Source organism: Micrasema longulum, unplaced genomic scaffold, assembly GCF_059751315.1.
Source record: "Micrasema longulum isolate JH-2025_06_02 unplaced genomic scaffold, ASM5975131v1 h1tg000416l, whole genome shotgun sequence".
Classification (NCBI taxonomy): Eukaryota; Metazoa; Arthropoda; class Insecta; order Trichoptera; family Brachycentridae; genus Micrasema; species Micrasema longulum.
Genome location: NW_028277616.1, coordinates 513,017 through 528,193, shown reverse-complemented (window position 1 = coordinate 528,193; position 15,177 = coordinate 513,017). Strand labels below are relative to the sequence as shown.

The 15,177-nt window shown below is 34.0% G+C and overlaps 1 protein-coding gene across 2 annotated transcripts in view; it reads left to right on the top strand.

Moving 5' to 3' along the window:
- Pxd (Peroxidase) overlaps window positions 1-10,627 on the top strand; it is a 197,060-nt gene extending 186,433 nt beyond the window's left edge. The window contains exons 6-11 of one of the 2 annotated variants that reach the window (XM_088226257.1): window positions 2,166-2,363; window positions 4,216-4,366; window positions 6,549-6,876; window positions 7,077-7,275; window positions 8,104-8,209; window positions 10,390-10,627. In XM_088226257.1, coding sequence (XP_088082383.1) covers window positions 2,166-2,363; window positions 4,216-4,366; window positions 6,549-6,876; window positions 7,077-7,275; window positions 8,104-8,209; window positions 10,390-10,501 — 1,094 coding nt within the window. In that variant the 3' untranslated portion in view covers window positions 10,502-10,627. Of the gene's footprint in view, window positions 1-2,165; window positions 2,364-4,215; window positions 4,367-6,548; window positions 6,877-7,076; window positions 7,276-8,103; window positions 9,132-10,389 lie in introns of those variants that run through there. The other variant, XM_088226258.1, reaches the window with a different exon arrangement.
- Window positions 10,628-15,177: the final 4,550 nt, after the last annotated feature.

Sequence of the window (15,177 nt, the reverse complement as noted above, 5' to 3'; positions counted from 1 at the left end):
CCCAGGTATGGTGTAAGAATCCGGGTGGGAATACCATCCTTATTATGACGGTATTCCCATCCTTATTTTACCACTATGCCTAGACGTAACTTTATAGAAAGGAAGAGTCTAAAACTGCTAATCCTAGCGTGGAAAAGATCCACCGCTCTTGGTAGGCTTGCAAACCACATACCGCACACCGCATGTGAGACATAAGTCTTCTTGGCGGTGCCCACATACACGGAAAAGCTGCCCGAAGGAGCGCTCTGTAATCTGGTAGTCATAGAACCTTTGTGCTGATAGAAGGCTGACAGAAGTACCTACATAATGTGCACTCCATTGGATTGAGAAAAGAGGGAAGGGAATTCTTCACTGACTGGGATTAAATTAATTTGACATAATCAATTCATCGAAATGATTACACAACGTTTTAAAAGCCTCGAAATTATTTTTGAAAGCCACCAGATCTGTGCATCAGACAGGACCTATAACAGGGCCACGGATAGTAGCGAGAAGCTCCATTTGGTAATCATAGAGTGGGAGAAATGACAAGACCACGGAATGTGTTCAGAAGATTGATTAAGATGTCCACAGCAGCATGAAGTGTAATCAACAATATTGAAAACAAATAATTTGTCTTTGAATTTACCATTACCTCATAAAAACTGCATAGTCCAGTAATAATCCAGATAACCCAAGAAGAATTTAAGCTTTCTCTCGGTAGGCTGTTAAAGGACTTTACTAGGTTTTATTGGTTTTTTAAAAATGTAATGTAAATTTTTTTAATTGTAAAAATGCTGCCATTAGTAACGCTTTTTATATTGTTTATAAAAATACGCATTACATAAATTATCACCAGCTTTATAAATAAAATGGAATCGGGTTGTGGTCCCGTGGCTAGCGTCTCGGACTCACGACTCAAAGGTCCGTGGTTCGAATCCCACTCTACCCAACTTGATTCCTATTTTCCAATAGTGAGTTATTTACAACTCGTTTAAAACGACCCTCAAAATGAAATATTTGGGTAAATCATAAAAGACTGGGCTTGGAAGGAGAGAACTATTCACGGGGACCCGTCACAATAGATCTTCCCAGGTCGCAGTGACGTCAGGAGCTTAAAAAGCACTGACCCCCACCTCTGAGAATAAAAATAAGAATAAATCATAAGAACGCAAATATTTATTTTTACAAGTAAAATAAAAATAAAAAAAGGACATCTATTTATTTATTTTTTTATTTATAATATATAATATAATTTAAATATACGGCATTTCTGCCATTTACATTTATGTGGTTTAAAGAGTGCTTAAAAACAAAAATATAAAAAAATCGAGTACGATAGATATTATAAATTACTTGAAATACATACATATTTTAAAGTAATTATACTATGACAAAATACATTAATCAATCAAATTATAACTATTCTAACCCAATCTCCTGAAGTTGATTTGCTGTTTTTGATAAAAATATGTTGGTCACTTTATTTTTTAAGTTAGGCAGAGATAAACTAAATATATCAAAATATGATGCATATTCATTCCCGGTATTCTGTAATCTAACAATAGGTGAGTTATATTAAGCTACCGTTCGACAATTTTGACAATAAACTATTGTAGATGTTCTGCTTAACCTAGGTGGTTGGTACATAGAATGAAATCAACTTCAGTAGGTCAGGGGTATCAAACATTGGTTTTATTATTTTGTATAAAGTCGTAAGATCGGTCTATGTTCTTCGTTCTTGCAATTTAGTTAATTTTAGGGAGTCTAGAATTTTGTTATAATTTAATTGATTACTATTCATTTATATATTTTTATTTTCATCAAACTCTTATCCGCACCTGATGGTGCATATAGCACTGCATTGGTACAATCAATGTGACGAATCTCGATCATCTGCCGGTGCCAGTCTGGGGGAAATTGAAATATTTCAGTGTAAAACATGAGGAATTTCAGTAGTAAGGAAAATTGGACATAATCAATGTTTTCTTACGCGAGGTAAAATCGAAGCTAAACTGGCAGTGCACAGCGGAGTTTTATTCCCAACACTTATGTATGACGACTTTTTACATTCTTTTCGTTTTCCAGAATTTTTACCTGGGCTGTATGTTCATCGGCTCGGACACAGAAAAACCTGCCAAAATTTGTTTCAAAAACCCGTTTTAAAAAAAATTCTTCTACTTCAGGGGACGTCCGAGTGAACCAGAATCCTCAGCTGACCATCCTTCAGATTATGCTGCTCAGGGAACACAACAGGGTGGCTGACGCTCTTACCGCCCTCAACCCGCACTGGGATGACGAGACTACCTTCCAGGAGGCTAGGAAGATCGCGGTAGCCGAGTACCAGCACATCAACTACTACGAGTGGCTGCCAATCTTTTTGGGTCAGTAACTTTGGTGACGTTTAAAATATCAACTACAGACGATATAACTGAATTTACATTTAATATAAAGACTGAAGTAATAAAAAACTATGGTGATATTTAAAATATTAACCGCAGAAGACAATAATTGTTGAGACATTTAAAATATCAAAAAATAATGTTGTTAATCAAATGTATTAACGTAATAAATATCGAGTGCGAAAATCGGTAACTGTAGAAAATATCAACTACAAAAGTTGGTAATAATTTGTATAAAAGTAAAAATATTGACTGCAGAAATCGGTAACTGTAGAGACGTTTAAAATGTCAAATATAAAAGTTGGTAACTATTTGTATTGACGTAAAAAATATCGACTGCAGAAATCGGCAACTGTAGAGACGTTTAAAATATCAAGTGTAAAAGTTGGTAACTATTTGTATTGACGTAAAAAATATCTTCTGCAGAAATAGGTAACTGTAGAGACATTCAAAATATCCAATATTAAAGCTGGTAATTATTTGTACTAACGTAAAAAATATCGTCTGCAGAAATAGGTAACTGTAGAGACATTCAAAATATCCCATATTAATGTTGGTAATTATTTGTACTAACGTAAAAAGTATCGACAGCAGAAATCAGTAACTGTAGAGACATTCAAAATATCAACCACAAAAATTGGTAATTATTTGTATTAAAGTAAAAAATATCGAGTGCTGATATCGGTTACTGTATTGACATTCAAAATATCAACTACAAAAGCCAATTATTGTAATAATTTAAAAAAAAACAACTTGAGAAATCAGTTACTTTACTAAATTCTAAAATGTAAACTGCAGTGGTCGGTATATGTAGAGGAAAATCAATACACAACAGTCCCGTTTGATAAAATTTCCGGATCAACCGAATCACCAAAATACTTTTTGTTATTTGTTTGTTTTGTTACCATGAAGCAAAATAAAATGTCACATTTTTTTACGTTTTTTTTATTTAGTTTTGTATTCCAACATGTAGGAAGGTTTTTATGTGTTTTTAGAAATATCATATTTTTATTCATTCTATGCAATACATTTTCCCCGTGTACATATTTTCCGGTTTAATCGAATTACTGTTTAATCGGAATCTCATCGGTCCCATCAAATTCGGTTGAACTGCGTATTATCAATTGCATCTACACTATCAACTATCATAACTAACGTTTTTACAACTAAGACACATTTTGAAAAACCAATTTTTTTATTGGATTGTCTAAAATGGATGGTATTGTTCCATACTACCCCGTTAAAGTGTACAATCTACTTCCATTATCCATAAGGACAATTAGTAAGTTCTCACAATATAAAATTGCTCTTAAGAAATGGATAGTGGAGGTGGGTTGCACACGGATCGATGAGTGGATCAAGCCAAATAGGTAAAATGTGTGTACTGTTTAAGAAATTTGTTCTATTGGTCTATATATATTGGTTATGTTTTTTATGATTATTTTAGTTTTTTATTGTTTATTATGTTAATGATAATTAGGTTAGTGGGATTCATTTTAATTTTTTTTATTGTTATTATGTTAACTTTGTTAAATAGCTAATCTAAGGCATGCCGTTTTACATTTTGTAAAATGTTTCCCTCGGCACGGAAACATTATTCTGTTTAAAAAAATAATACAAACAATGTAAAAGTATAAATAAATATTTTGGGCCTCGATTTTCATAAGATGGGTTGATGATTAATGACTACGAGATTATTGAGAACGATGTTGTTTTGATTCTTCAGAAAAAATGCGTTTAGATAAGAGTACAATATTTTTTTATTTTTTTTAAATCTTCCTCTTATATATTTTCGATAGCATAATTAACATCTCTAATCTGACTATATTTTTAGGTGTGGAGAACTCGATAAAGAATGGAATTATCTACCCCAACATAAAGGGGTACGTTAACGACTACAGCCCTTCTGTAGATCCCACTGTACTTAACGACCACGCCACTGCTGCGTTCCGTTTCTTCCATTCCCTTATTGCTGGAAGGCTTCAGTAAGTATTTTTATAAATTTAACAAAACTCCTTTTTTAATCTAACACTGACTATCAATGGGTCCAAAATTTTCAAAAGTCCTTCTTCCTTACATGAAATAACTGAATATTAAAATAAAATAAAGTCACTTTGTTTTTATGAATCACTTATATTTTTTATAATTTGACCACCAACTAGTTTCGGCAATACTATGCCTTCTTTAGGGTTAATTACAAACTAACAAAATGTACATTTTTTCACAATGAAGGTAGAGTGGGCGTGGCTACGGGGGTAGAGAAGAGAGAGGGTTTGTGTGTGGATTTAGGGAGAGGGAACATATTTAAATGGGACTATTACTAAGATTTATTTGATTATTAATAATATTTAAATTTTTATTTACAGACTTCTAATCTCTAATATTACAAAATAATCAAGCGCATATCCATTTTTGTTTGTATGTAGAATTTCGATGCCATCTTCCAAGTTGAATGAGTGACTATTTGTTAGGATATGGTCAGCAAACTCAGAAAAATAATTGTTTTTAAGACATCTCATATGTTCTTTAACTCTAACTTTAACTCTAACTCTTTAACTGCACATAATCGTATTTGACTGTGAAGACAATCACATGGTGCATAATTAATGAGAACAGTTTAACCTCAAAACACTCATTTTATTCGTATAATTATTACTGTCGGATTATATTACAATCAGGTAATAATCCTTGAACCAGCGAACGATTTTCATCACTAAACGTTTTCTTAGATTACCCAATGATTCTATTTCCATTGGTATCATATTTATGTCCTTCGCATAACTTGAACATAGTAATTTGTATAATGTAAATGTACACTTTACTAGCGAAGAGTTGAACAAATTTATAATGATCACTTCCAAGTCATTTTAGTTTCAAATACATATCTATTGGTAAATACTGAGTAATCTTCCGTGGTGTAATGGCTTAGATGCTTGACCCACGCACGGGAAGTTCCGGGTTCGATTTCCGGTGAGAACTCAAAAATTAAATGTGTTTTTTTCAAGCCTGGTGGCTCTGTGTTGTAATATAGTGATTGGGCTTCCTGGGGTGATATTCCAAACGCTCTCGCGGCCGTACAAAACACTTTTATCTCGTGTATTTTGTATGTAAATAAATGAGATAAGAGTGCTGTCTGCGGCCGCGAGAGCGTTTGGAATGTCACCGCAGGCGTAGACGTCTAGCAGCTACAAGGCGCATGGACGAATAACAACCTACATTTTTTTTTTAAATTCATGAGTACAGTAGTCAACTTTGTAAACTTTGTCAAGTGTTCATGACAAAAAGTAAACAATGAACAACGTTCGGCCTCGTGGTGTAATAGTCAGCGCGTTTGCCTACCATGTAAGAGGTCTCGGGTTTGATTCCCGACATGGTTGATATGAAATATTTATTTAAAAAGGTGTTTTTACACTAAAATATTTCATAGTCCCTGGACTGGTACCTGAAGCGTGAGACTGATCATCTTACCTACATGTAACAAAAATGATCAAGATATGATGCAATTCGTGTGTCAATGTAGTGCCCTATGCACTATTAGGTGCGAAAAGGGACTAATGATGATAAAAATTCAACGCTGTGTAACATTCACCATTTTGCCTATATTTGAACATCCAAATTTCTTCAATTCTTCCATCTGTTGTTTTTATATTTCTGTTGTAATTTGTTAATATTAATGACTCCCTAGGGGCCTCGTGGTGTAATGGTCAGCGCGTTTGCCTACCATGCAAGATGTCTCGGGTTCGATTACCGGTTGACATGGTTAATAAGAAATATGATTTTAAAAGGCGTTTTAATACTAGAATAATTCATAGTCCCAGGACTGGTACCTGAAGCGTAAGACTAATTACCTTCATGTAACAAAAAATGATCGAGGTACGCTGCGATTGGTGTACCAATGCAATGCCCTATGCACCATTAGGTGCGGAAAGGGAATTATGATTATGAGGGGGTGAAAACCAGTCTTTTGTCTTCAAATATTTGGACAAACTTAAAATAAAACGAACAATGTTAAATTCTTTGAAATGTTATAAAGAGACACGTTATTTTCTACTAAATGCATCTTTATTCAAGAAAATAACGCATTGCCTCTATAATTCAAAATCATTTAAGAAAGTGTATATTATTTTACATCGAATTAAAATTAAAATGCCAGCTCTATTCTTCCAGGCTTATCAACGAAGCTCGCCAAGTTGAAGGAGACATCAGACTCAGCGACTGGTTCAACCGCCCTTCCATCATTGAGCAAGGAGACAACTTCGACGCCCTCACCAGAGGTCTTGGAACTCAGCCAGAGAAGGCCAGCGACCAGTTCTTCGACAGCGAAATCACCCAGTTCCTCTTCAAGAGAAACAACACCTTCGGAGGGGACTTGAGAGCCATTGACATTCACAGAAACAGGGATCACGGATTGGCTTCGTACAATGATCACCGTGCCGAATGCGGTCTGCCAAGAGCACGATCTTTCGAGGATCTCACAGATTTAATCTCCAATGAGGTGAGGATATTTTTTTAAATAATTTAAAGGCGTTTTTGATTTCCGAGTTCTTTTATCAAATTCAATGATCTTAATCAAGAGCATTGAATTATAAAATGATAACTTTTACTGGGATTGGTTTGAAGAAACACCTACATACACCACACACTTTGAGCGGCTTTTTAATCTAGCCATATTATATATTAATGTGTATTTTTCAGAACGTTCACCTTCTGGCGACCCTTTACGAGTCCGTTGACGACATTGACTTGACTGTAGGAGGCTCCCTGGAGGCTCTGGTGGACGGAGCCCTCGCTGGCCCTACTTTCCTATGTATTCTGACAGAACAGTTTTACAGGACCAGAAAGGGGGACAGATATTTCTACGAGAATGGAAACCTCCCTCACTCATTCACACTGCGTAAGTTATTTCAATTACCATACAATTTTAATACCCCGAGGGGGTGTTTTTTGTAAGTTTTGATTTAATTTTTTTAGTTAAATTTTAAATCGGTTTATACTTAAAATTTTGACCATGACTACCAATTAATTGGCAAAATTAGGTTTTTGTTGTTGTTTAAAAAAAACATTATTTTTTATTCAATATTTACTCATTACACTGGTGTGCATGAAAATCGGCCCGGACACTATACCTGCTGATTCGTATGTGAAATGATCTTTTAAATCCGAATATGACCCCGGTTTTACCCTATCACCCCCCGTTTTCGAAAGAGGCCTTCCCTACCTATTTTGACCCCCCTTATTAATAAGCCACACCCTGGACCATCAAAAGATACGTCCAACGTCCACCGATGATGAAGAGTGTTCAGCTAATTCAGCTCATGGACAACCTCACCTCTATTATTATTTACAGCTAAAATAATCCTTTTCGCCCCTCCAAATCGAGTTCACGGCCATAAAATATTTACTATCGAAGTAACAAAAATAGAAGGGCTCTTCCGAAAACAGCGGGTGATGGGGGTAAAACGGGTTATATTCAGATTCTGAAGTCATTTAACATGAGAACCAGAAGGAATGGTATCAGGGCTCGAATAAAAAGATCTTTCTGCAGACTTGTGTTATTAATGCTACTTTTTTCACTTTAAAAAATATTAAAAAAAACAATGCGTAAGTTTCGTAAACTCGTTGTTGATTGGTTGAGGATCGAACATAAAAGATTGAATCTTCTTAGCGTATTTTTCGCCCGTTTGCATATAAATATTTATGTAATTTTATTTTCATTTTACAGCTCAACTCAACGAAATCCGCAAAGCCAGCATTTCCCGATTTTTCTGTGACAATGGAGACAAAATACAATCCATGCAGCCTAAAGGATTCCAAAGAGTTTCTGAAGGGTAAGTTCCAGAAACATTCCCGAAAATAGTTATACCAAACTAATAGTAGATTTTAGATGAAAGCTATTTGAGACCAAGTTATCTGGAAATAAAATTGTCGGCAAACTCATTAGTCAAAAGAGCCAAAGATCCGCGGTACAAGAATTAAGATTTCTTTGGCGTGGCAAATTTATTTTTGCATAAAAAGATTTCCTCAAAGCCAAAAGACATTATTTTGGGTAGAAGATTTGCGTATTCTCTCTCTATTTCAATTGAAAATTCTTTGAATTGGCGATAATTTATTGACCAATAGTATTGACAATCTTGATTACCACTTCCAACATATTGCATTTCTTCTGGAGATGTCTTCGCACAAAGCGCTTCTTGGTGAATAATGCAACGATATACAAGTATCTCGTGATGGAAAGAAAACCTCCACGTGTTTGACCTTTAAGTGGAAATAATCCTAAAAGTTCTTCATTAGGATCCGTTGGCAAAATAAACGAAGGGTGATACTTGGGTTATGTGAGCCGAGTGATACTTGGGTTGTGTTGCTAAAGAGCCACGTGCGGCTCGCGAGCCGCGGTTTGCCGACCACTGGTGTAAACAATGACAATGTACGTAGATAATGAAGACGTTCAGTGTTCTTTTTATTTTTGTTATTTATTTTTTATATTTGTCAAACTAAGGCAATTTAAAAATACATATGTTTTTGTGTGTCGTATTATCATCGCCATGATTTTCTAAAGTTACGTAATTTTTAAACTACTCCGCTCGTGACGTCACAAGTACTCGTCAGTGAGTTCTTCTGACATTTAAAAGTAGGGTCGTACGGGTAGCGTAAAAATACAAAAAAACATCAACAACTTTTTATTACAATTCAAGAAAGTTCGGAGTACAATAAAATGCTCTAATTTTTACCGTGTGTTGAAAAAAAAAAAAATTATATCCGATTTTTTACGAAACAGCTCTTAAACACAATCATCATCATTACAAACATATCATTAAATATTAGAGATGTGATGAATAATGAAATAAAATATTTTCATACAAATTTTCATACAAAAATCATACAAAAAAGTCCAGGTTCAATTCCTGGCCAAAAGACAGAAATTTAAAAAATGATATTTTTCTCAAGCTTAGATGTTCTGTGGTGTAATTCACTACTGTAAAAAGGCCTGGCCTGTTGTGGTGCAAATAAAAAATATATTAAAAAAATCATAAGTTTTTTACATCGCGAGGACACGCGTACCAACTCGATGGGACTAAGGGCCTTTGTTGAGTGAAAGTAGGACATAAATATTATGATGAAAAAATTAAACTTTATTGGTAGTACAAAACAAAAAATTATAAAAATAATCAAATTGTAATGAAATAAAGAAATAGAATTCAAATAAAATGATAAATAAACGATTTTTGGCTTAAATGAGATAAATTAAAATAATTCATCTTTAATAGGTACGAAGGTTTTCACGGTGACTGTTATCAATTTGTTTATTTTTTGGGTGATACCGCGTGCGTTGGATTTTTAGAAAGTAGAATCGTAGAAACTCAGTTTACCTTGAAGATGGCTCCTGCAATGGTAGCCGAAACGTCGGAACAAATCCAACACACACGGTATCACCCAAATAAGAAACAAATTGATAATTCATCTTACATTATGTACTTATGGTGGTCTAAGCATCGCTCAAACAGAGGTTATTGGATCCAGTGGCTTGGAGAAACGTGTTGTTTGAGATTTTCAGGCGTTCCCATTGGCATATTTATGACGATATTTTATACAATTGTTTTATTACCCCAGTTTGTATTTGCTACGTAGTTTTATGTTCTTTTTGTTCAGTTTCTTGTTTATATATTTCTTCATGTAACTGTTGTAATTGGCTTAGGCCAAATAAGTCATATGGTTAAATCGGGCGAAGGTTTTCACGATCAATGATATCAATTTGTTCCTTTCTTGTTTGATACCGTGAATGTGTGATTTTCTTTTACCACAGTTTACCCTGAAGATGCCCTCTGTAATGGTAGCCGTGACGTCGGAACAATCCAACACACACAGTATCACGGAAAAAATAAACAAATTGATTTCAGTGACCGTGAAAACCTTCGCACGGATTTAACTATTTGACTTCAAATAGTTATTTTTTTGTCCGTTGTCCATTGGTGTTTTGCTTCAAAACTAATGACGTAATATTTTATTTCAGCAATAAGATAGTGCCGTGTCAACTCTTGCCAGCCGTGGATCTCTCCTTATGGCAAGACAGCAAGTCACCCATTGTTAATTCGCATCCGCACTATTCATTCTTCAAGAAATAGGTTCATAAAATTAGTGAAGTAATACTAGTAATGCTCATTCTCCCCTTAAATATTGTCAAGTTATAAAAATGCCTAGATCGTAGCTTTATTTTATGTTCACTAAAATTAGTAAAAACAACCATAACACACAACAGAGAGGGAAAACATTTTTGAGAAGGAAATATGGAAGTCTAAATATTTACAAAGCTTACGACTTGTCATTGGCTGGTTTGTGCGGCCACAGTACACAATGCAAACATCCACATTTCTTCAACTCTTCCATCTGTTGACTTTTGTGAAGAAAAAGATCTGAAACCTTTATCGTGTGGGTGAGATTCATCTGGCTGAACCATTTCACCTGCTAGGCAACGCCTGAAAACAATTTTTCTATTTTTATACTTCTTTATATGCCAGTTAGTTTAATCAACAATGTTTGGGTAGGTCCAGATGTTTTTAGATCTTATTAACTCCCTAGGAAGGAACTTCAGCCTGTCTACAAAGATTTGGATATATTTAAAACATCGTTCATATTTAAATAGGTCAAAAGTAGTGACGTGTAAAAACGCCCGAAATTAGGGAAACCTTATTAAATATTAAATCAATTGTAAGGTGATTCTTAACGGAAATATGAAACAAATTATTCATATCTTTTTTATTCACCGTTTTTATTTTTTCATTAAAAAATGCCATTTTTACGTTTTCAATAAAATAAGTTATTTTTTGTTTTGTACACCATTTAGTGAAAAGGAAATAAATTATATCGTTATAGTATTTGTTACATTCAATATTGATTAGTATATAGTGTAAAGTTTCCGCAAACCAAGTTTTGTAAAATTTCCACTGAAATTAAACGTAAAAATGGCATTTTTCAATAAAAAAATATAAAAGCGCCATCTAAGAATAATTAGTTTCATATTTCCGTTTAGAATCACCTTAAATAAAAGGCATTCATTTAACGTGACAGTTGACAACACTCACCGACAGAAAGCTGAAACAAACTTAAGGTCACAGGTCTCGTGGCCGAGTCACGAGCCATACGATGCATCCGAATATAGCCGAATGCAATCCGATCGCAGGTTTTAGAAGTTTCGACCAATTTTCGGCCGAAATCAAACCTTCGGTCTGTCAGTGACAGCATCACATACCAATTTATTGTAATGTCGCAAAATACGGCAACACATTGTGTTACGTAGCATTTTATTGCATAATATTGCATTCTATCGTATTATAATATATAACATTGTACAGCATTACAAAGCATTATATCTGTACCTCAGAGGCAGACGGATGCAAATCCAAACGTTAAATGTTCAACAAGAGTAAAGAATCTACTTTCTCTAAGTGATTTCTAATCATTTATAGCATTAATTTGTATTTTCAGTATCTTGATACGTTGGTTTTGCTCATTACAAGACTTACATTTCTTCAAAATCGCAGAACATGATCATAAACTGGATATGAAAATCGAAATGTCATTTCATCATATTCTGGATTTGCATCCGTCTGCCTCTGAGATATTATGTTTTAATGATTTGTGGTTTTTTTATTTAGACAATGATTTTAATACATTTTTTTCTCTTTATTCACATCACGCAAATTTTCTTTGTTTTAAATTCATTTAACTACTGAATGTTTATGTTTTATTCATTATTAATTATTACATTTTCATATTTTGTATCAATGGCATCCTGGCGATCGTATTGTTGTAAACTTTATTTTATTACTGTGTATATTGTAATTGATAGTGAGAAAAAAATATATTATCTTTATCTACAATTTATGCTACAATGAGGAAGTTCAGTGAGTTTTTTTTATTTGTTAATAGGCTATTAAACTAAGCCAGATTTTTTTATATTAATTTTTATTTATCGTATTATCAGCGCTATGATTTTAAAAACTTTTGTATCACTAATTGGTCCGTTTACGGGTAAGCACACCAGATATCTTTCACTGCTGTCTTATCATTGGTTGATTCATATGAACCAGCGACGTCGTTCAAAGCTGTTCGTTTTAATTAAAACATTTTTTAAATTATTTTTTAGGTACATTTTTAAGAAACTTTGCCGTACAATTTAATGCTCTAATTTTTACCGCGCGCAAGAAAACATTTTTTGCATCCAATTTCCCGTAGGGCTGAAGTTCCTCATTATTTAAATACTTTGTATGTTTACAGAAACGCATTTAATATGAAATTGGTCGATTTCGTAAAAACCAATAAATTTTTTAAAATAATTCTGTATATCATAGCATTACATATAAAGCATGGCATAGTATTAAATTCATTACATCGCGTTACGTATTATTACATAGTATATTGTGCTAGATACATATTATGATGTTTTTATACACGTGGTAATCAGTAAAATATTTTTTTAAAAGTAATCAAAATGTTAAGTGTGATTGGAATTAGCCGACAATATTTATGGGGAATTTCCATTAAACCATTAGTTTTAAGCGTACATTAACTATTTAATGTAAAATACACATATTAATGTTCTGCAATATTAACGTTATTTATAAATAGAAAATACCTTTTTTAAGATACTTAAAATAAGATTTTTTTAAGCTCGTCGTCAAGTGTATATAAAAATAACAAACAAATAAAAACATTGTGAAAATCATCATGTTGACTTTTATTCTTTCTCCTACCCCTCCGTTATTTAATTCACAGGTTGCCTAAAGGGCGTATCTACCTCCCTGGGGTGCTATTCTGAATATTCTTTACCCCGTTCTGCATGCGACTATATAGCCTCACTGATGATTAAACGTCAAATTACGTAAAACAAATACAAAAATTATTATTTTTATTTAGAACATTATTGCGAAAACTAAAACACTTAATTAGGTTGAAATTGACCAAACCGCATTAGTTTTTTTACAGTTTTTTTAACAGTTTTTTTTTTTTAAGATACTTCTTATAATTTTATTTGGAAGTTCAACAAGGATACATAAAATATATACAATGTGTAAGTAAACATTGGTATCATTCTTTAAATATATCCTCAATTATAGAACTCCGCCATCTTTCACAAATTATATTAAAATATTTAATATAAATATATTATAAGTAATTATGATAAAGATTAAGTTAAAGTAAAGAATAAATATTGAGTTAAAGATAAGAAACCAGAGAAAATAAGAAGATATGAATGATTCTATGTGAATCGCATAAATCACATTAAATCAGTCCAACATCGCTTGCTTCGAAAAGTAGCGTGGATGCTTGGACTAGAAGAGGTAATTATTTTATGATACAGAGTCAATGTTAAATATTTCTAGTGAACAATGCACATGCAAAACATAAAAATACCCAAATTGATCACTCTCTAGGGGTAATGACGATTCAGAATGGTTCTCTTGGTGGCGCTGAAAGGGACCAAGGGGCCAAGAAGGTGGCATTGGAGGAATTAAGGGGGTATTGAAAGAAAAATGGGGGCAATGAGATAATATATTAACCTTATAAAATATCAACATATTACAACAGAGATGAGCGAAGGATGGACTTGGAAAAACAGGGATGAAAGTAGGCTGAATGCTGTCAAAAGGCGATCTCTCAGGCGAATGTGTGGTAAAACTATGTACGATAGATGCACAAATGTTGAGATCCGTACATTATGTAATGCTGAGACAAGCATTATCGACAAAATCAAGAAAGGAGTTCTGCGCTGGTTTGGACATGTAGAACGAATGGACAGCGAGAGAACGGCTAAGAATATTTACAATGCGAATGTTGATGGATGCAGAAATAGAGGAAGACCGAGGAAGACATGGCATGACCAAATCCAACAAATACTTAAAGATGGACATGTCAAAAGTCGGAATAATCGGCGCGCGAGCATGAGAAGATTTATGAATGTAGAGGAAGCGAGATCTGTATGCAAAGATAGGGTGTTGTGGCGTTCTATCCTCTCTGCCTACCCTTACGGGGAAACGGCGTGATGGTTTGTGTTGTTGTTTTTTTTGTTTTTTGTTGTACAACAGAGATGAAGAAATTTTTAGAGAAGGTAATGTAGAAGTCTAGGCATCTACAGGGCTTACGACATGTCATTGGCTGGTTTAAGTAGCAATGTAACTACTTTTCTATATATCACCTCAAGGGCGCTTTTCAAAATGATTCTATGGTAAATAAATTTGTAATTTTATTAAAACAGTTTATTTTGTTATCACATGCTACGGATTGATTTAAATGATTTAGAGAACAAGTGGGTTTTAGGTTTTTTCCGAAACATCAGAGAACATTCCATTCCGTAGGGCCTGCGACCGCAAATGCGCGTTCACCGAATTTAGTGCGCTGTTTCCGTAGAGGTATAATAACTTTTTCTCTCGCCGTAGACGTAGCTGATCTAAGCGTAAGACGCCTGTCAGCCAGTTCATCTGGAATGCATAGTTCCCTTAGATATTCCGGAGCAGAGTTGTGCAGTGATTTATACATAAGCCAACATAGTTTGTATTCCACCATCCGTGGAAAACGTAGGCAGTGTGATTCCCTAAGTAGCGGAGTGATACGACTGAACTTAAAGATTCCGAAAATAAGTCTCGCTGCAGCATTTAATACAGACTGTAGGCGAGTCATTTTGTTCATTGGTAAACCTGCATAGATACCATTACAATAAATCGACTCTAGACACTACAAACGCATGTCTTAATTGACGGGTGGCATCAACTGGCAAATTTTTGCGTATGCATTTAATTTGTCT